General features: G+C 42.9%; 1 protein-coding gene across 2 annotated transcripts in view; it reads right to left on the reverse strand.

Annotated features, from left to right (window-relative positions):
* Positions 1-23,270, reverse strand: part of LOC143805904 (cytochrome P450 2C8-like) — a 294,471-nt gene that overhangs the window by 229,119 nt on the left and 42,082 nt on the right. The window contains exons 2-6 of one of the 2 annotated variants that reach the window (XM_077285655.1): positions 18,415-18,577; positions 10,438-10,587; positions 9,406-9,566; positions 7,217-7,393; positions 4,490-4,631 (exon numbers count right to left, since the gene is read on the reverse strand). In XM_077285655.1, coding sequence (XP_077141770.1) covers positions 4,490-4,631; positions 7,217-7,393; positions 9,406-9,566; positions 10,438-10,587; positions 18,415-18,577 — 793 coding nt within the window. The remainder of the gene's footprint in view (positions 1-4,489; positions 4,632-7,216; positions 7,394-9,405; positions 9,567-10,437; positions 10,588-18,414; positions 18,578-23,270) is intronic. The other variant, XM_077285658.1, reaches the window with a different exon arrangement.

The following is a 23,270-nucleotide window of genomic DNA, read 5'->3' on the forward strand; positions in this document are numbered from 1 at the left end:
AAATAAATAGGCTTTCTATGGCCCACTGAATGAGAGAGAGAGGTGGCACACCCAGGAGTCAAGACTGGCACACAAGCTGAAAGGGCAATATTACTCTCCCACTGTTTTTTTATGTATTTTTTGTTTTTTAAGGGAGACTTTAGAAACCCAATAATATTTAAAAAAAAAAAAAAAAAATAGGCTTTCTATGGCCCACTGAATGAGAGGGAGAGAGGTGGCACACCCAGGAGTCAAGACTGGCACACAAGCTGAAAGGGCAATATTACTCTCCCACTGTTTTTTTATGGTTTTTTTTTTTTCAGGGAGACTTTAGAAACCAAATAATATTAAAAAAACCAAAAAAATAAATAGGCTTTCTATGGCCCACTGAATGAGAGAGAGAGGTGGCACACCCAGGAGTCAAGACTGGCACACAAGCTGAAAGGGCAATATTACTCTCCCACTGTTTTTTTATTTTTTATTTTTTTTCAGGGAGACTTTAGAAACCAAATAATAAGAAAAAAAAAATAAATAAATAGGCTTTCTATGGCCCACTGAATGAGAGAGGTGGCACACCCAGGAGTCAAGACTGGCACACAAGCTGAAAGGGCAATATTACTCTCCCACTGTTTTTTTATGTATTTTTTGTTTTTTAAGGGAGACTTTAGAAACCCAATAATATTTAAAAAAAAAATAAATAGGCTTTCTATGGCCCACTGAATGAGAGGGAGAGAGGTGGCACACCCAGGAGTCAAGACTGGCACACAAGCTGAAAGGGCAATATTACTCTCCCACTGTTTTTTTATGTTTTTTTTTTTTCAGGGAGACTTTAGAAACCAAATAATAAGAAAAATAAATAAATAAATAAATAGGCTTTCTATAGCCCACTGAATGAGAGATAGCACACACAGCAGTGGCACACAAGCCCTGACTGAGGCCAATATTTTTCTACCACTGATTGATGTAGTGTTTTTGTGTTGAGGTAGAATTTAGAACACAAATCACGGAAAAAATAAATAGGCTTTCTATGGCCCACTCAGTGAGAGATGGCACACACAGGGATGGCACTGTAGCAGAAATGCCAATCTTAATCTCCCACAAAAAAAAAAAAAAAAAAAAAACAGGGACTGTCCTACAATTACTATCTCCCTGCAGTAATCTAAGCCAGGTATGGCAGGCAGCAATAGGAGTGGACTGATGCACAAATTAAATAAAAAGTGTGGACAAACAAAAAAGATAGCTGTGCAGAAAGGAACAAGAGGATATGTGCTTTGAAAAAAGCAGTTGATTTCCACAGTGGCGTACACACAGCAATACAGCTATCACGGAGCCTTCTAGGGCAGCCCAATGAGCTACAGCGCTGAGGAAAAAAAAAAAAAAATAGCTTCCACTGTTCCTGCACACCGAAGGTGGTGTTGGACAGTGGAAATCGCTACAGCACAAGCGGTTTGGTGGTTAGTGGACCCTGCCTAACGCTATCCCTGCTTCTGACAAAGCGGCAACATCCTCTCCCTAAGCTCAGATCAGCAGCAGTAAGATGGCGGTCGGCGGGAACGCCCCTTTATAGCCCCTGTGACGCCGCAGACAGCAAGCCAATCACTGCAATGCCCTTCTCTAAGATGGTGGGGACCAGGATCTATGTCATCACGCTGCCCACACTCTGCGTTCACCTTCATTGGCTGAGAAATGGCGCTTTTCGCGTCATTGAAACGCGACTTTGGCGCGAAAGTCGCGTACCGCATGGCCGACAAGCACAGGGGTCGGATCGGGTTTCATGAGACGCCGACTTAGCCAAAAGTCGGCGACTTTTGAAAATGATCGACCCGTTTCGCTCAACCCTACCAGAGACTCTCTACAAAACCACACCGAGGAACACTCTACAAGACAGCAGTCAGCCATGACATTATGGCCCAATCACAAGGGACACAGATTTGACATTCTACAGGATGCCAGCTTAGGGGACCATGGCTCAGGCTGAAAGAATACACATTTGCTCCATTGACCATCACTGAATCCATGGATACGTTTGGACCCACCGTCACCTGATTCCATGGAAATGTTCAGAGAAGCCAGGTTGTGATCCTCCCTCCTACATGGTGTTGTACCTCAATGGACTGTCAGCTTCCTAAGCTTGTTTTTACGTCATTGCCTCCTCTCTGTTCCTGCCACAGGTGGGATAGTTGACCCTGGAAGCTCTGAAATCACAGTTGTTTTTTTCCCTGTGAGTCAACTGAACGGTGAGTCTCTTTAATTTTGCAACATCTTGGGTATTTTGCTGGGACTGTTCTATGTGTTATTTGTCTGTTTTGTGGTTCAATAAAGTATTACCACACTGTTTTACCCTCACCCTGTGTTGTCTGAGTAGAATTATGCCCACGATAAAAGGAGAGCGGGCATTCGTTGGGATCATACCTGGTCCATGTGGTTTTGACTAGCGGACTACAGCACTCGCTGACCCCCCCGTGTATCCATATGTATGATAGATGCAAGTTCCACTTCCAGACTCCTACTGTACCTTTTAGGAGACTGGTGGGTTCTTCCCTCTTAATCAGTACTCCAGAGGGGAGAAGACCCTGCATGTGACTTTCTCCATTATAGACTGCCAGTTTAATATCATTGGTATACAACAGATTGGCAACTCCCATTATCTGAAATGGAGAGAGCCAGATTCATAGGCAGCTACTTCTAACCAATATACACCTTTATAAAGTGACAATTAGTGGTCAAGGGATGCCATATATATGGGGGTCACAGATGGCTATAAAATACATAATTTGTACTTACTCATCCCTGCTCCCAAGCTGCTCCTCTTTGCTCTGATTTGACAGAAAACTATGCAGCCATATTGTTGGACACCATCAGCAACGGCACCACAGACCACATTTTTCTCCCAGGCTGTGTTTTGTAGCTTATTAAATACATCCTTATGCTTCCAATTCCATAGAAATATTTTTTGTGGATTTAAATAACATTCTTGAGATTAAATTTCTTATGTTGTTTCATCACAAGCCATTTTATGCAAAAAGCATTGCAGACGGAGGCACAATATGGCGTCACACAGAGAGAAGGTTGAGGTTATTGGTGCTGAAGCTGTCAGTACTTTGACAGCTCAGTGACCAGTCTAGTGCAGGGGTGTGCTGAGCTGTGGGCATTTAGATTGACAGCTTGGCTGTCCAGTCTGAGACTGGGAGCTGCTGGTTGTCTCTAGGTGTTCATTGTCCTAGGTGATTGTCCAGCTACTTAGCTTTGCTGTTAGTACCAGACCTCTGCCAAGCGTAGTTTTATCCAGGTGTGGTTGTTTTTTTCTGTGCTAGATGATCTTTCGTTGCCTAACCTTGGGCCTTGCTATGACCATCCGTCTGTTTAACCCTTGTGTTCTGTGTTATGATCCGGTGACTTTGGAGCAGCATGAGACTTTCTCAGGAGTAGGTGGAATCTGTACTGACCGCAAACCCTAAACTGACACCGCAACTAGAAGTAGCCGTGGGGTGTACCTAACATATCCTAGACACCTCGACACAGCCGGAGGACTAAATACCCCTATAGATGGAAATGGGAATTCTATCTTGCCTCAGAGCAGAACCCCAAAGGATAGGCAGCCCCCACAAATATTGACTGTGAGTATTAGAGGAAAGACACACGCAGGCAGAAATCAGGATTTAGCAAAAGAGGCCACGCTAGCTAAATAGGAAAGGATAGGACAGAATACTAAGCGGTCAGTATTAAAACCCTAAAAATATCCACAGCAGATAATACAAAAATTCCACCATCTAACTAAAGACATGGAATGTATATCTGCATCTCCTGAGAATCCAACTTGACTGAACAAATCCAAACACAGTCTAAGCTGGACAAGAAAAAACAATAAATAGCACTGAATTGTAAAAAGAACACAGCATGCGTGCTGTAGAAACAAAACCAGACACTTATCTTTGCTGAAGGCAGCAGGGCAGGAGGAACCAGACAGAGATGTAAACCCTCCAAGAACAATGGACAACTGGCAAGGGCTAATGAATCCTGCACACCTAAATACCCCAGTCAGAGCAGCAATCAGCATGGACACCTGCCCAGGATTGCAACCCAGGGACAACTGTATTACCACCAACAACCACCGGAGGGAACCCAAGAGCAGAATTCACAACAGTTCTGATCTCCTATCTTCTTGGTATTTTGACCTTGGTCCGTTACCTGACTATGCGTTTATCTCTTCCCTCTGTTTACGACGTATCCTCTTGGTTTTTGCCCTTGGACTCCTTGACTATCCCAACTCATCTCTTGTCTGTATGAATTGACTCAGCATCATATTTATGTTCTTTTATTAAGCAAATTAAATACAGATAACATTTTAATTTTCAATATGAAACTCCTAGGCTCCAATGCAAAATCTTTAACAAGATCCCCAAGGCTACCATGTACCCTGATGGGCAACGCTAAAATTCTACCACTACTCGTGCCATGATGCTATGAGAGGACTTTATTAAATTATATAAAAATACATTAAAATTATTACCTTGCATTTCTGGATGTTTCATGAGTATAAGAAAACCGTATCTCAGAGTCAAACTTGTCGTCTCTGTTCCAGCAAGGAATAAGTCTGCTATTGTTGCCTGTAGATTCTCCTCACGAAATTCTGTATCTTGATTCTTTTTTTCCTACAAAAAATAAATAAAACTCACCATTATTTTAAATATGAAAATTTATCACAAGCCTTTAAGCTCTTTAAAGATGAAATAAGAGTCAAAACAAGAGCAATGAAAAGGAATGATTGATTTCAGAATTTTGCAGAAAGGTTTGATTCATAGTGAATATATTTTCTGTGAATCATGACACTAAAAAGCCTCTGATTGCCCAGAAAACATGTATATAAAACTGTGACATCTGATAGGACTGTATTGAACTGTATTTTGAGGTTTATAAAGCCTTAGTAATGTCCAAGTGACCTCAACCTTTCTCTCTAGGAAAAAACAGATGGTAACCAGTAGTAACTAACTGCTGTATTTGAGTGATGTGTACCAGTCTAATTTTGGACTATTACAACAACAAAGTATACAAAATATTTTTTTTTACAATTCGCATATTAAAGACATTTTTCTTTAAGATGTAAAAAATGTGGCTTGCCCATCTTACATTGCAAGAATCACACTTTCTATGACTCACAAGCTATGGATGCAATATTTTCTATTAGTATCAAAAATAACACTGTGGGGTTTAATATTGCCCTATTTTACAGTAGGTAAAGAATTTAAAAAAAAGGCTTTTATTAAGGTTCTGTTACTACAGATTATCACATATCAATCTATTTGCTGTCACACTGAATACAGGTCCAGCACTTCACTATATATCACTAGCACTGCAAATCACACTTTTAATATACCGTATATACTAGTGTATAAGCCGAGTTTTTCAGGACATTTTTTGTGAAGAAAACGCCCCTTTCAGCTTATACACAAGTCACGGTACAGAAAGCCGGTGGGGGAAAGGGGGGCGGCGAAGCAGCGGGTTCCAGGAGCGGGTGCACACATCGTACTCACCTACCTGCATGCCCTCGGTGCTGGCACTGCATCTCTTCCAGCCACCCGCGCCTGTCTGCAGCTCTACCAGTGCTCAGCGGTCACGTGGTACCACTCATTAAGGCGATGAATATGGACGTTTCTCCATTCCCATAGGCATGGAGCGCATATTCATCACCTTAATGAGCGGTACCACGTGACCGCTGAGCACAGGAAGAGCTGCAGGCAGGCACCGGCGGCCAGAATTAGATTCCCAGCAGTGCCAGCACCCAGGGCGCGCAGGTATGTGAGTATGAAGTTTTTTTTTTTTTTTTTTCAATAGGAAACATGCAAACAAGGATAGGGAATAAGGAGGCATGCATACAGGGACGGAATGGGGGAGGCATGCATACAGAGACAGAATGAAGGGAGGCATTTATACCTGAACAGGGAAAGGGGAGGCATTCATACAAAGATGGAACGTGGGAGGCATGCATACAGGGACTGAATAGGGGAGGCATGCATACAGGGACTGAATGTGGGAGGCATGCATACAGGGACAGAATGGGAAAGGAATGCATACAGGGAAGGAATGGGGGAGGCATGCATACAGGGACTCAACGGGGAGGCATGCATACAGAGACAGAACGAAGGGAGGCATTTATACCTGAACAGGGAAAGGGGAGGCATTCAAACAGAGATGGAACGTGGGAGGCAGGCATACAGGGACTGAATTGGGGAGGCATGCATACAGGGACTGAATTGGGGAGACATGCATACAGGGACTGAATGGGGGAGGCATGCATACAGGGACAGAATGGGAAAGGCATGCACACAGGGAAGGAATGGGGGAGGCATGCATACAGGGACTGAATGTGAGAGGCATGCATACAGGGAAGGAATGGGGGAGGCATGCATACAGGGACTCAACGGGGGAGGCATGCATACAGGGACTGAACAGGGCATGCATGCATACAGGGACTGAACAGGGGAGGCATGCATGCAGGGAAGGAATGGGGGAGGCATGCAGACAGGGGCAGGGATGGGGGGCATTCATACCAGGACAGGAAAGGGGTAAGCATGCAAAACAATGACAAGAATAGGGGAGGCATGCAGACAGGGACAGGGATTGGGAGGCATTCATACCAGGACAGGGAAGGGGGAGCCATTCATAGCAGGACAGGGATGAGGGGACAATGCATACCCGGCTTATACTCGAGTCAATAAGCTTACCCAGTTTTCCGTGGCAAATGTAGGTGCCTCGGCTTACACTCCGGTTAGTTTAAACTCAAGTATATTCGGTACTTGAGCACTGAATTAGTACATCACATTCAGATTAGGTATTTTTTTTATCCCTACGTGGAAAAATCTGTGCTCTCTGACCTCCTGTCCCTACACAGTACAGGCCGCATATTGTGCTTTCTGGCCTCCCCCCATATTCTATAGTAGCCGTGATAACCTTCCTCATTGGCTGAGTTAAGTAATGTGATAGCTGAAGGACATTAACGGGAAGCCTGTGCAGCCGCACTTGATATTATTCCACTTTCTAAACCTTCAGCAGTGTTAAATGGCGACTTTGCATATTTGGATTTGAACTTGTGAGTTTCTGCATATTTCAGGAAATTTGACTCAAGGTCAGTTTTCTGAAGATCAATTCATTCACGTTTATTTCAAAGCCGTTTTTCAAAGCTAGTTGAATTTTAAATTCCTTCAAATCTCAAAATATCTAACATTATCAAGAAACGTACCTCTTCCATCTTCATGAGAAAGCAATCTATGAAGTCGCGAGGGCAGTTTTCATCCAGGGTGGCTCGATGTGTCTCTGTCATCTCCTTAATAAATTGCTTCCAATTATTCATAATTTGAATGATCCTCCGATGAGGACCAGGAATGTGGGACATTATTCTTGGGAACATGAAGAGGAGCTTATTAAGAGAAGAAGTGATAGAAAAACATGATTTTACTATTATTTTGTTACGTCAGTGTCATATTTAAATTCTATGCCCTACTTTTTGAAAAGAAGTTGCTGATGATACAGTGAATCTACACTTAAAAATCATACATGTCCCCATGATTTCAGACTTCAAATGGCCCATTGCCCCAAATCAACAAAACCTTCATGACAGAATTCTGGCATTAAAAAGCTTCAAAAAGACCCAATTTTTGAACAAAGACCATTTTGCCCAGTTCTGACAAACTCAGCAGACCTGGGAGTGGGGTGTGACGAGCAAGACAACTCTATCTCGTCCAATTTATGATGCATGGTAGCGATATTTATGCCACAAATCTTAGTATGGTCTCTAACAGGAATAAGCTTTGTGGCAAGGTGGATACGGATGGGCATGCCACCTTGTGCCTCACTTGATTCATTAAGAGGTGTGCCCCTCTTAAGCATTCAAGTGCCTTGGACTCCACCTTTTCTCTTCATCAAGATCAATGTAAAAATAAATGCCAGTCTTGTTGAATCGGGCTCCATGTTCCCTGTTATTTTCCCCCTATTTTTGTCAATATACCGATATAGAGGTGAGCCTCCCGCCAGGGCAGTGGCGTACTCGGTCACTGGGTTCGGTCGCAATTAAAGTGGTGGTCACAGTGGCAGCGACTCGGTTCGTGGCTCTGAGTGCTCAAGGAAAAGGGGGGAAAGGTCTTTAAAGGGTTTAATAAAGTTTTTGTTTGTGATGCCACCTGTGGTTCTCGGTCAGCGGGGACCGACACTGCTTAACAGGGTTCTCTGGGGTGATGTTAATGCAGCAAAGATAGTGACGCTTCCCACAGGTGAAGCGAAGTCTCCAGGGCTCCCAGTGTGTCGGGCAGGAATGGTGTATGCCGGAAAATAAATGGAGGACACAGAGTTGTAACATCTTTACTTGGTTTACTGGTGGTAGTAGGCCACAGTCTAGGGTACCATAAACAGGTGGTGATATCGTCCGGCCGGCCTGGAGGCAGTGGTGTATCCCTCTACCAGGTGAGGTCCATAAGCCTTCCTACTCGTGCTGGTATGCGAGGTCCTTGCTGCCTGTAGCTTGCTGGCAAAGTCCTCCCTTTCCTGTCCTGGGACAGTTATCTATATGGTGGGCAGTGTGAGCATTTTTATAGGGTCTCTATTACGACCTGGGCTCCTTGTATACTGCTGCACCTTCAGGTCTGGGTGCAGGCAAATTACCTAAAGTCCTATGCCCTTTGGTTCTGCCATGCGACCTGGAGTTCAACACAGCCTCAGGCTCCTGGTGCCCTGTTTCTGTGCTTTGGCCCAGAGGGTGCCCGGTCACAATTCCCCTCCAAGCCTTTTCCTTCTCCTGTGCTTCTTTCCTCTGATGCTCACTAACATGTAACCCTTCAAGTTATCTTCCTTTCCTGGAGCTGCAGCTCGCACGCCTGCTGCACGGCCCAACTGGTCCTTTTCACTGCTCTCTTCCACTTTCTGCCAGGAGCTGCAGACTCCCATATCTACTCAGCTATACTCCTTTCTTACCAGCTCCACCCAAGCTGATGTTCCCAGACAAGCTCCTCTCTGGCAATCTCTGTCCAACTCTCTTCCTTTCCAAGGACTGCACCACTTTCTCGTGCATGCACGGCAACTCTGCTCTCAGTCCTCACTCCTCCATTGTCTCTTCAGACTCATCTCTCTGGTCTCCCTGGACCAACTGACTAACTCCTCCTCCAGACCAGAATACTTAAAGCTGGGAAAGCTCCCCTGAATCCAGGTTCAGAGCTACCCCTTCAGGCCTGAATTCAGAATGTGTTGTATGTAGGTGCGTTACCCGATAAAGGGAATCCTCCTTGCCTCAAAGAATGATATCACCCTCCCCAAAGGGAAGGCAACATCACTGTAACAACCAGTTACCTGGGGTGTTACACAGGTCTGACAGAATGGAATATGACTGCAAAATAGGACAACATAGAGTTTGGTTGTAGTTGGTAGCATGCAATTATTTACCTGTCCTGAAGTGCTGTTCAACAGCTCTGTAATTTCATTAAAAAGTGAAATGAGGGTTAAGAATGTTTTGTCTTCATAGTCAAATCTTTCACCAAATACAATGGAGCAAATGACATTGGAAACAGTGAGTCGCATTATATGAACTGGATTAATTGGAGAGTCTGTAGGCAAATATAACCATGTGGTCAGTCATTACTATACAATGCAATACATATAGTAAGAAAATATGGACAATGGCAAACTTTACACAGTAGGACTTCAGATCTATAGTGTGTTGTGACATGTGAGCTCATGGTAAAGTTAACTGTACCCATCAGTGGATAAGCCATTGAGCTAATACTGCAGTGAGTATTCGAACAATTTTTTATTTGTACACAGAGAAAAAGAATGATCGATAATGGTATATTTCACCATATCTAATCTTTTGTTTTCCCAGTCAATCTTTTCATATTCCTAGTGACCAGGGTTCCCAACCATCCAGAAGTTTCAAAAAAGTCTGACCGCTGGATGAGATAGTCCTGCTTTACAGACCTGTTTGAATGCGGGAATTGTTTGTCTGCAATTGTGATCACACAGCTCTGTGAAGCAGAACAATCTCACCTAGGGGTCAGACCTGCAAAAGCAAGGGGAAAATCACTGACACACTTCTGTGCTTTCCGGAATCTGCTCCTTGCGCTAGCTGTCAGACCAATGAGGGTTGAGCGCAGGGACCATACGTTGTACACACTGGAGGTGGGCAGTTGGGGGGAACTCATATTATGTCAGGAACTGTGCATGCTTGGCCAGCTAATTGGTCAGTGGGATGGCGGAATGGAATAATGCCAGGGAGTGCTTGCTTCAAAAGACGAAACCTTGTTATTTTTTGATTGGAGTATAATTTTTAATAAATGTAACGTACAAAACTATTTATTTCCACCTTTTCTGCTGAGTTTATTATGGTGGCACAACCCTTTAAGTTGTCAAACTCTGAAATGATGGTCCAGGTTGAGAGATGCTGGTTCATAGCTAGTGTAGTATATAATTAGCACCCACCTTTATCCTTCATAAATTTCTTGGTGAGACATTTGGCCTCTTCTTGGATTCTTTCTTCAATGCTTCTTTTTCCCATTCCAAAATTTCTCAAAGTTGTTAAGGAAAATCGACGAAGGATTTTCCACCTTTCTCCACTGCTTGCAATTACCCCTGTAAGATCAATCATTTGGTTAAATAGTTTCTAAATCTAGATTGTGGAAGTTTGTATTCTAAGGGTACCGTCACACAGTGCAATTTTGATCGCTACGACGGCACGATTCGTGACGTTCCAGCGATGCATTTACGATATCGAAGTGTCTGACACGCTACTGCGATCCAGATCCCCGCTGAGAATCGTACGTCGTAGCAGATCGTTTGAAACTTTCTTTCGTCGTCTAGTGTCCCGCTGTGGCGGCATGATTGCATTGTGTGACACAGGTTGTATACGATGTGCGCACAGTAACCAACGGCTTCTACATCGCAAATACGTCATGAAATTATCGCTCCAGCGCCGTGTATTGCAACGTGTGACCGCAGTATACGACGCTGGAGCGATACTTATACGACGCTGCATCGTCACGAATCGTTCCGTCGTAGCGATGAAAATGGCACTGTGTGACGGTACCCTTAGTCTTTATTTGCACAGTAGACCTTATTATAGTAGCTAGAGCAGCTTGAGTGAAACAGGTCAGCTTTCTTGGTTTCCATTCTCCATTTTACAAGCTACTGTTTCCAACTGATAACCATGCCCTGACAAAGGTTACGGGCCCTACACACCTGTCAGGTCAACATCAGCAAGACGTACACTGTGAGCACAATTGTTCTCCAATTTGTATTTTTCATGATTATTTTTTTTTTTATTATTATTATTATTGAATGACTGTAGTGTTGTTGGTTAATAAACCTGAAACCTTAATACCGTTTTTACTTGAGCATAAGCCACCCGAGTATAAGCCGAGGCACCTAATTTTGCCCCGAAAAACTGGGTAAGCTTATTGACTCGAGTATAAGCCGGGTATGCATTGTCCCCCTAATCCTTGTCCTGGTATGCGTGGCTCCCCCGTCCCTCTCCTTGCATACCTGGCTCCCCTCATCGCTGTCCTTGTATGCATGGCTCCCCTCGTCGCTGTCCTGGTATGCATGGCTCCCCCCTCCCGTCCTGGTATGCATGGCTTCTATTACAAAAAGAAGAAAAAAAAAACCATCCTACTCACCTCCTGCACGCCCTGCATCTCTTTGGTTCCGGCGTCCAGCAGCTCCTCCTGTGCTAGCCAATCACATGGCCCCGTTCATTAGTGTAATGAATATGCCCACATCTCCACGCCTATGGGAGTGGAGATGCATGCAAATTAATTACCTTAATGAGCAGGGCCACATGATCTCACGGCACAGGAAGAGCTGCTGGACACCGGAACCAAAGAGAGGCAGGGCTTGCAGGGACGTGAGTAGGATGTCTTCTGGATGCTGGCAGCTGCGGGTGTCACTGTGCACGCTAAAAGAGAAATTAATATTAATTTCTCTTTAGCAACGTGCACAGTTGCAGCCACAGCCGCCGGCTCCTGCCTCAGTCACCCGCTGCTTGAGTGCTCCCCCTCAACAGCCGGCCCTCTGGGACAATTGACTCGTGTATAAGCCGAGGGGGGCATTTTCAACACTAAAAAGTGCTGAAAAACTTGGCTTAGGCTGGTTTCACACTTGCGTTTTTATCTGCATGCGTTTCTTAAAAAAACGCATGTGTGAAAAAACGCATGTAAACGCGGTAAAATGCATGCGTTTTTTAGACGCATGCATTTTTATAGAAAACCCCAAGAAAACAAGAAAAAAACAAAAAACCCTAACCCTACCCCTAACCCTACCCCTAACCCTACCCCTAACCCTAACCCTACCCCTAACCCTACCCCTAACCCTACCCCTAACCCTAACCTGAAATGCGTGGCACTGAAATACGTTTATATACGTATATACGTATATAAGTGCCACGATATTTCAGTGGCCACGTATTTAAGTGCCACATATATAAGTGCCACGTATTTAAGTGCCACGTATATAAGTGCCACGTATTTAAGTGCCACGTATATAAGTGCCATGTATTTAAGTGCCACGTATTTCACATAAATGCCACGATATTTCAGTGCCACATATTTAACCCTACACTTAACCCTACCCTAAATACGTGACACTGAAATACGTGGCACTGAAATACGTGGCACTGAAATACGTGGCACTGAAATACGTGGCACTGAAATACGTGGCACTGAAATACGTGGCACTGAAATATCGTGGCACTGAAATATCGTGGCACTGAAATACGTGGCACTGAAATACGTGGCACTATGACTGTCAGAAAATGTTCATTAAACGGTTAGGGGTGAGGTTAGGGGTAGGGTTAGGGTTAGGGTTTGGATCCCTTTATCACCTTGATGGTGGTGGGTGACTTTTCAGTGTGTTTTCTGTTTTTTTCCAATAAAAACGCATGCGTTTTTAACGCAAACAAACGCATGTGCTTAAAAACGCATGCGTTTACATAGACAGCAATGCATTTTTTTGCCGTGAAAAAACGCATGCGTTTTTTCGCGGCAAAAAAAACGCGCAAGAAAATACTGCAGGCAGCATTTCTGAAAATGACGCATGCAGAAAAAAACGCATGCGTTTGAAAATGCGACCAAACGCGTACAAAAAAAACGCATGCGTTTTCAATTTTAAATATAGGGGAAAAAACGCATGCGTTTTTTGTGCAAAAAACGCTGCAGACAAAAACGCAAGTTTGAAACCACCCTTATACACAAGTATATGTGGTAATTAAGAAAGTAAAAATGAGAATTTGTCTCTTTTAGGAGAATATCTGTGTGCAGAATTATCGAACAACTATTAGTGTGCAGAATTATTATGAATGAAAAAGCATAAATTTTTCCAGCTCAATTATGTATTTTCATCTGCTAACATGAAAATAATAATTAAGTATCTCACAATGTACAAAAATACATTTCTGACATTTTTGGAGAATTGTCCTGCAGAAGAACCATGATGTTCCTGAAAGATACAGACTTTGACCTGTGCCACTGCTTGTATTCTAAAACCTGGCAGCAGGTTTGGGAGTTGATTTTAAGTCCATCTTCAATCTGTAACCATCCAGTAAGCTCATCTTTAATAATTTCAGCACATAAATGTCCCCCAACTATATCTTGCTATTGTCTGAGTGGAAGTGGAGGTCTGTTCCCATTACTGATCCAGGCACAGGTTCTTCAAAATTATGCACACCTTCATAAAGGGTGTTGTATCCTTAGACTCCATCCCCCTTCATTACACAAATACAAGTCACCTGATCTGCTTCATCCAAAGTGCAAAACTTGCTGTAGTTGTAAAATCTATATAAAAATGATGACATAGTCATAATAATCCCTTGCATAATAATTCTGCCCACTATCATCACCATCACCAATCAAGTATTGTAGATAATACACTGCTCAAAAAAATAAAGGCTACACTTAATCAACAGAATATAACTCCAAGTACATCAAACTCTTGTGAAATAAAACTGTCCACTTAGGAAACAACACTGATTGACAATCAATTTCACATGCCGTTGTGCAAATGGAATAGACAACAGATGGAAATTATTGGAAATTATCAAGACACACTCAATAAAGGAGTGGTTCTGCAGGTGGGGACCAGACCACATCTCAGTACCAATGCTTTCTGGCTGATGTTTTGGTCACTTTTGAATGTTGGTTGTGCTTTCACACTCGTGGTAGCATGAGACGGACTCTACAACCCACACAAGTGGCTCAGGTAGTGCAGCTCATCCAGGAGGGCACATCATTGCAACCTGTAGCAAGAGGGTTTGCTGTGTCTGTCAGAGTAGTGTCCAGAGGCTGGAGGAACTAGCAGGAGATGTGGAGGGGGTTGTAGGAGGGCAACAACCCAGCAGCAGGATCGCTACCTCAGCCTTTGTGCAAGGAGGAACAGGAGGAGCACTGCCAGAGCCCTGCAAAATGACCTCCAGCAGGCCACAAATGTGCATGTGTCTGCACAAGCAGTTAAAAACCGACTCCATGAGAATGGTCTGAGTGCCCGACGTCCACAGATGAGGGTTGTGCTCACAGCCCAACACCGTGCAGGATGATTGGCATTTGCCAAAGAACACCAGGATTGGCAAATTTACCACTGGCACCCTGTGCTCTTCACAGATGAAAGCAGGTTCATGCTGAGCACATGTGACAGATGTGACAGAGTCTGAAGACGCTATGGAGAGCAATCTGCTGCCTGCAACATCCTTCAGCATGACCGGTTTGGCAGTGGGTCAGTAATGCTGTGGGGTGGAGGGCCGCACAGCCCTCCATGTGCTCACCAGAGGTAGCCTGACTGCCATTAGGTACCGAGATGAGATCCTCAGACCCCTTGTGAGATCATATGCTGGTACGGTTGGCCCTGGGCTCCTCCTAATGCAGGACAATGCCAAACCTCATGTGGCTGGAGTGAGTCAGCAGTTCCTGCAAGATGAAGGCATTGAAGCTATGGACTGGCCCACCCATTCCCCAGACCTGAATCTGATTGAACACATCTGGGACATCATGTCTCGCCCCATCCACCAACGTCACTTTGCACCACAGACTGTCAAGGAGTTGGCGGATGCTTTAGTCCAGGTCCGGGAGGAGATCCCTCAGGAGACCATCCGCCGCCTCATCAGGAGCATGCCCAGGCATTATAGGGAGGTCATACAGGCACATGTAGGCAACACACACACAACTGAACATCATTTCCTTGTCTTGAGGCACTTCCACTGAAGTTGGATCAGCCTGTAATTTGATTTTCCACTTTGATTTTGAGCATCATTCCAACTCCATACCTTCTCCATGGGATATCAGTTGTGATTTACATTGATAATTTTTATGTTTTATTGTTCTCAACACATTCAACTATGTAATGAATAAAGATTTGCAACAGAAATATTTCATTCAGTGATATGTAGGATGTGGTATTTTAGTGTTCCCTTTATTTTTTTTGAGCAGTGTACTATAATTATATGGTTTACATGTAGTGATGTTGAATATTTTATATTAACCCCTTTACCCCCGAGGGTGGTTTGCATGTTAATGACCGGGCCAATTTTTACAATTCTAACCACTGTCCCTTTATAAGGTAATAACTCTGGAATGCTTGCATGAATCCCAGTGTTTCTGACATTATTTTCTAGTAACATATTGTAATTCATGATAGTGGTAATATTTATTTGATATGACATGTTTATTTGTGAAAAAAACTGAAATTTGGCGAAAATTTCACAATTTTCCAACTTTGCATTTTCATGCCCTTAAATCAGAGAGATATGTCACACAAAATACTTAATAATTAACATTTCCCACATGTTTACTTAACATCAGCACAATTTTGGAAACAACATTTTTTTTATTAGGAAGTTATAAGGGTTAAAAGTTAAACAGAGATTTCTCATTTTTACAACACCATTTTTTTGGGGGGACCACATCACATTTGAAGTCACTTTGAGGGGTCTATATGATAGAAAATACCCAATATTGACACCATTCTAAAAACTGCATCCCTCAAGGTGCTGAACATCACATTCAAGAAGTTTATTAACCCTTCAGGATCTTCACAGGAATTTTTGGAATGTTTAAAAAAAATGAACATTTAATTTTTTTTCACAAAACATTTACTTCTGATCCAATTTGTTTTATTTACCAAAAGTAACAGGAGAAGTTGGACCCCAAAGTTGTTGTACAATTTGTTCTGAATACGCTGATATCCCATTTATGCAGGTGAACCACTTTTTGGGCACATGGCAGAGCTTGGAATTGAAGGAGCGCCGTTTGAGTTTTCAAGGCAAAATTGGCTGGAATTGAGATTGGACGCTATGTTACGTTTGGAGAGCCCCTGATGTGCCTAAACAGTGGAAAGCCCCCAAATGACATCATTTTGGAAACTAGACCCTTTAAGGAACTTATCTAGATGTGTGGTGAGCACTTTGAACCCCCAAGTGCTTCACAGAAGTTTATAACGTACAGCCGTAAAACTAAAAAATCATAATTTTTTACAAAAATTATCTTTTCGCCCCCAATTTTTTATTTTCACAAAGGTTACAGGAGAAATTGGATTCCAAAAGTTGTTCAATATGTCCTGAGTATGCCGATACCCTATATGTGGGGGTAAGTCACTAGGCACACAGCAGAGCTCGGAAGGGAAGGAGCACCATTTGATTTTTTCAACTCAGAATTGGCTGGAATTGTGATTGCACACCATGTCACATTTGGAGATCCCCTGATGTGCCTAAACAGTGGAAACCCCCCAATTCTAACTCCAACCCTAACCCCAACACACCTCTAAACCTAATCCCTACCCTAACCATAACCCTAACCACAAACCTAACCCTAACACACCCCTAACCCTAATCCCAATCCTAATCCCAACCTTAACCCTAATTCAAACCCTAACCCTAACTTTAGCCCCAACCCTAACCCTAACTTTAGCCCCAACCCTAACCCTAACTTTAGCCCCAACCCTAACCCTAACTTTAGGCTCAACCCTAACCCTAACCCTAATGGGAAAATGGAAATAAATAACTTCTTATTTTATTATTTTTCCCTAACTAAGGGGGTGATAAAGAGGGGTTTGATTTACTATTTATAGCTGATTTTTATGTTTGGCAGCTGTCACACACTAAAAGATGCTTTTTATTGCAAAAAATAGTTTTTCATCACCATATTTTGAGGGCTATAATTTTTCCATATTTTGGCCCACAGAGTCATGTGAGGTTTTGTTTTTTGTGGGACGAGTTGACGTTTTTATTGGTACCATTTTAGGGCACATGACATTTTTTGATCACTTTTTATTATGATTTTTGGGAAGCAGAATGAACAAAAACCAGCAATTCATGAATTTCTTTTGGAGAGGCGTTTTTACCGTTTCGTGTGTGGTAAAATTGATAAAGCAGTTCTATTCTTTGGGTTAGTACTATTACAGCGATACCTCATTTATATCATTTTTTTATGTTTTGGCGCTTTTATACAATAAAAACTATTTTATAGAAAAATAATTATTTTTGCATCATTTTACTCTGAGAGCTATAACTTTTTTAATTTTTCGATGATGATGTTGTATTGTAGCTCGATTTTTGCGGGACAAGATGTCGTTTTCACCGGTAACATGTTTATTTATATCCGGCTTTTTGATCGAGTGTTATTCCACTTGCTGTTCGGCGGTATGATGATAAAACATTGTTTTTGAGCCTTTTTTTGTTTTTTATTGGGTTCACTAAAGGGGTTAACTAGTGGGACAGCTTTACAGGTCGGGTCATTACAGTCACGGCGATACTAAATATATGTACTTTTATTGTTTTTTTTATTTGCATAAAGAAATATATTTATTGGAAATTTTTTTCTATATTTAGGAATTTGAAAACAAATATTTTTACATATGCTAATATATATATATTTTTTTTACATTGTCCCAGGATGAGACATCACTATATAAAGTCAGATCGCTGATCTGACACTTTGCACTACACTGTATCTGATCAGCGATCTGACAGGAAGTGAAGGAGGCTTGCCGATGCCTGCTCTCAACAGGCACTGAGAGGCCACCTCCCTGCAGTACCCGGAAGGCCATCTTGGAGCTGGAGGTTTGAAAGGAGAACCTCAGGACAACGCGATCACATCGCATTGTTCTGAGGGAAGCACGCAGGGAGCCCCCTCCCTGCGCAATGCTTCTCTATGCCTCTGTCGGCACCAGAACACTGCGATCTTCCATCATCGCAGTGTTCCGGGGGTTAAAGGGCCAGGTATCAGCTGTGAGAATCAGCTGACATCCGCCTGTTATCGGCAACATACCACCCGTGTGCGCGGATGATCGCCAACGATGTGCTATCCTGTCCATGGTCAGACGGGCCAGGGTACATGGATGGGATAGTATGTCAGATGGCAGAAGTTAATATCATGGCAAAGTATCATATTTTTGGTATTACACAAATTTACTTTAACTTACCAAAATCTTTAAAAAAAAGCTCTCCTGTTCCTATGTCTCCCCTGTTACTAAATGCGTCACTGCAGTCCACCAATGCTTCCTTCACGGCATCATACCCAATCAGTACTATGGTCCGATGGTTTGAAAAATAGATGGTATAAACAGGTCCATACGTCTCACTTAGCTAGAGAGAAATAAAAATCTTAAAATCTGGTGAATTTATCCTCCAAACAAGTAAGATATACTGTAGGCAAAAACTGTATATTTACTATCTAAAGCTGGTTTCACACTTGCAGTGGGCACAGCTGAGGAGGGCTACGCTCATTTTACGCTGCGTGACGGCAACAAAATGCAACATGTTGCGATCGATGCAGTTCGGTGCAGCGTCAAAACGATGCATGCGTAGGCATCTGCATACATTCGCATAGCCTGCATACCCAATGTTAAGGATAGGTACTCAGGACGCCTGCCGACATAGGCAGATATGAATGGAAGAGGTGCGGCAGTGGGCAGGGCTTAATGGAGGAACTACGCAGCCCTTTGCAGCTCTGCCCAACGCAAGTGTGAAGCCAGCCTAAAAATGTAAATAATGTTGAGATCCCTGAAGAAAAGATGTAATTGCTACACAGACATATATAAATATTTAGAATTGAGAGTCCTCAGTGGTTGATACCTTTTAATGGCTAACTGGATACAGGAAAGATATATATCTTGGTACCGTGTTAGCCAGTGGATAGATATCAGTTAGCCATTAAAAGGTATCAACCACTGAGGACTCTCAATTCTAAATATTTTTCTATCCACTGGCTAACACGGTACAAAGATATATATCTTTACTGTACACAGACGTATACATTTTTGAGTTTATAGTAGGAATCCCATAGTAGGTGCCAAATTTATTAGCTGGTGAGAAGAGTAGAATGTACAAAGAGCTTATCACTGGAGGAGCCAACATGTGCTTGGATTACATTTAGTCAATTAAGGGCAAAATGTAATACTTCATTTCTCCTGTGGAGGTGCTGCAGACACATTAAATACTTGTTGCAGGGTTTTTTCACAGCTCACAGCTAAATGCTGATGGTACATAGTGGCAGGCATCCTTTATAATCAGCTTATTATACAGGATCCTAATAAAAGTATACTGTCCTAAGCACTTTTAATTTTTGACAGTGAAACTAATGTTATAATGTATAGACAGATAGAATAGATAGATAGATAGATAGATAGATAGATAGATAGATAGATAGATAGATAGAATTCTTATCTTGCAGCATTTTTTCCACAACTGTCTGACACTTTTCACAGTACTTTGTGTGGGATTGTGCAGTGACATCAACTTACAATTATCATCATATCTGCATAAAATGTTGGCACAGAACTATGGGTTTGCATAATATATATATATATATATATATATATATATATATATATATATATATATATATACAGTACAGACCAAAAATTTGGATACACCTTCTCATTTAAAGATTTTTCTGTATTTTCATGACTATGAAAATTGTACATTCACATTGAAGGCATTCTTATTCTTATTCTAGGTTCTTCAAAGTAGCCACCTTTTGCTTTGATGACTGCTTTGCACCGTCTTGGCACTCTCTTGATGAGCTTCAAGAGGTAGTCACCGGGAATGGTCTGCCAACAATCTTCAAGGAGTTCCCAGAGATGCTTATCACTTGTTGGCCCTTTTGCCTTCACTCTGCGGTCCAGCTCACCCCAAACCATCTCGATTGGGTTCAGGTCTGGTGACTGTGGAGGCCAGGCCATCTGGCGTAGCACCCCATCACTCTCCTTCTTGGTCAAATAGCTCTTACACAGCCTGGAGGTGTGTTTGGGGTCATTGTCCTGTTGAAAAACAAATTATGGTCCAACTAAATGCAAACCGATTGGAATAGAATGCCGCTGCAAGATGCAGTGGTAGCCATGCTGGTTCAGTATGCCTTCAATTTTGAATAAATCCCCAACATTGTCACCAGCAAAGCACCCCCACACCATCACACCTCATCCTCCATGCTTCACGGTGGGAACCAGGCATGTAGAGTCCATCCATTCACCTTTTCTGTGTCGCACAAATACACCGTGGTTGGAACCAAAGATCTCAAATTTGGACCCATCAGACCAAAACACAGATTTACACTGGTCTAATGTCCATTCCTTGTATTCTTTAGCCCAAACAAGTCTCTTCTGCTTGTTGCCTGTCCTTAGCAGTGGTTTCCTGGCAGCTATTTTACCATGAAGGCCTGTTGCACAAAGTCTCCTCTTAACAGTTGTTGTAGAGATGTGTCTGCTGCTAGAACTCTGTGTGGCATTGACCTGGTCTCTAAACTGAGCTGCTGTTAACCTGTGATTTCTGAGGCTGGTGACTTGGATAAACATCCTCAGAAGCAGAAGTGACTCTTGGTCTTCTGTTGTGAAATTGGATTTTGGGCTCCCCCGGTGGCCACTGGTGGAATTGAACTGGTGTGCATCATCCCCTCTGTTCACCTGTTTCCATCAGGATGTGGGAGTCGCTATTTAGCCTTGCTCCTCTGTCACTTCCATGCCGGTCAACATTGTAATCAGAAGCCTTTCTGTGCATGTTCCTGCTGCTAGACAACTCCCAGCTAAGTTGGACTTTAGTCCTCGTTTGTTTTTGCATTTTGTTCCAGTTCACAGCTGTAGTTTCGTTTCTGTGTCTGGAAAGCTCTTGTGATCTGAAATTGCCACTCTGATGTTATGAGTTAATACTAGAGTCTTAAAGTAATTTCAGGATGGTGTTTTGATAGGGTTTTCAGCTGACCATGAAAGTGCCCTTTCTGTCTTCCTGCTATCTAGTAAGCGGACCTCAATTTTGCTAAACCTATTTTCATACTACGTTTGTCATTTTCATCTAAAATCACCGCCAATATATGTGGGGGCCTCTGTCGGCCTTTCGGGGAAATTTCTCTAGAGGTGAGCCAGGACTATATTTTCCTCTGCCAGGATTAGTTAGTCCTCCGGCTGGCGCTGGGCGTCTAGGGATAAAACGTAGGCAACGCTACCCGGCTACTGTTAGTTGTGCGGCAGGTTTAGTTCATGGTCAGTTTAGTTTCCATCCTTCCAAGAGCTAGTTCTTATGTTTGCTGGGCTATGTTCTCTTGCCATTGAGAACCATAACAATTTGACCGGCCACAAAGGGTTAAATTAATTGACAGAGAAAGGAGAGAAAAGAGAAGTCTGCTGAAGATTTTTTTTTTTTTTTTTTTTTTTTCCTTCAGTTCTGAGTGTGCTTGTAATTGAATCTCTTGCAAGTCTGCCTATATTGCAGCCTTTCTCTCTCTCTCTCCTTCTAATCCTGGAATGGCTCTGTGTTCACCTGTTTAAAATGGATATTCAGAGTTTAGCTGCAGGTTTGAATAATCTCACCACGAAAGTTCAAAATTTACAAGATTTTGTTGTTCATGTTCCTATATCTGAACCTAGAATTCCTTTGCCTGAATTTTTCTCGGGGAATAGATCTTGCTTTCAAAATTTCAAAAATAATTGCAGGTTGTTTTTGTCCCTGAAATCTCGCTCTGCTGGAGATCCTGCACAGCAGGTCAGGATTGTGATTTCCTTGCTCCGGGGCGACCCTCAGGATTGGGCTTTTGCATTGGCTCCAGGGGATCCTGCGTTGCTCAATGTGGATGCGTTTTTTCTGGCCTTGGGGTTGCTTTATGAGGAACCTCAGTTAGAGCTTCAGGCGGAAAAGGCCTTGATGTCCCTATCTCAGGGGCAAGACGAAGCTGAAATATACTGCCAGAAATTCCGTAAATGGGCTGTGCTTACTCAGTGGAATGAGTGCGCCCTGGCGGCGAATTTCAGAGAGGGTCTCTCTGATGCCATTAAGGATGTTATGGTGGGGTTCCCTGTGCCTGCGGGTCTGAATGAGTCCATGACAATGGCTATCCAGATCGATAGGCGTCTGCGGGAGCGCAAACCTGTGCACCATTTGGCGGTGTCTACTGAGAAGACGCCAGAGAATATGCAATGTGATAGAATTCTGTCCAGAAGTGAACGGCAGAATTTTAGACGAAAAAATGGGTTGTGCTTCTATTGCGGTGATTCAACTCATGTTATATCAGCATGCTCTAAGCGTACTAAGAAGCTTGATAAGTCTGTTTCAATTGGCACTTTACAGTCTAAGTTTATTCTATCTGTGACCCTGATTTGTTCTTTATCATCTATTACCGCGGACGCCTATGTCGACTCTGGCGCCGCTTTGAGTCTTATGGATTGGTCCTTTGCCAAACGCTGTGGGTATGATTTAGAGCCTCTTGAAACTCCTATACCCCTGAAGGGGATTGACTCCACCCCATTGGCTAGTAATAAACCACAATACTGGACACAAGTAACTATGCGGATTAATCCGGATCACCAGGAGATTATTCGCTTTCTTGTGCTGTATAACCTACATGATGTGTTGGTGCTTGGATTGCCATGGCTGCAATCTCATAGCCCAGTCCTTGACTGGAAAGCTATGTCTGTGTTAAGCTGGGGATGTAAGGGGACGCATGGGGACGTACCTGTGGTTTCCATTTCATCATCTATTCCCTCTGAGATTCCTGAATTCTTGACTGAATATCGTGACGTTTTTGAAGAACCTAAGCTTGGTTCATTACCTCCGCACCGGGAGTGCGATTGTGCCATAGATTTGATTCCGGGTAGTAAATACCCTAAGGGTCGTTTATTTAATCTGTCTGTGCCTGAACATGCTGCTATGCGAGAATATATAAAGGAGTCCTTGGAAAAGGGACATATTCGTCCTTCGTCATCTCCCTTAGGAGCCGGTTTTTTCTTTGTGGCTAAGAAAGATGGCTCTTTGAGGCCGTGTATTGATTATCGGCTTTTGAATAAAATCACGG

Source organism: Ranitomeya variabilis, chromosome 2, assembly GCF_051348905.1.
Source record: "Ranitomeya variabilis isolate aRanVar5 chromosome 2, aRanVar5.hap1, whole genome shotgun sequence".
NCBI lineage: Eukaryota > Metazoa > Chordata > Amphibia > Anura > Dendrobatidae > Ranitomeya > Ranitomeya variabilis.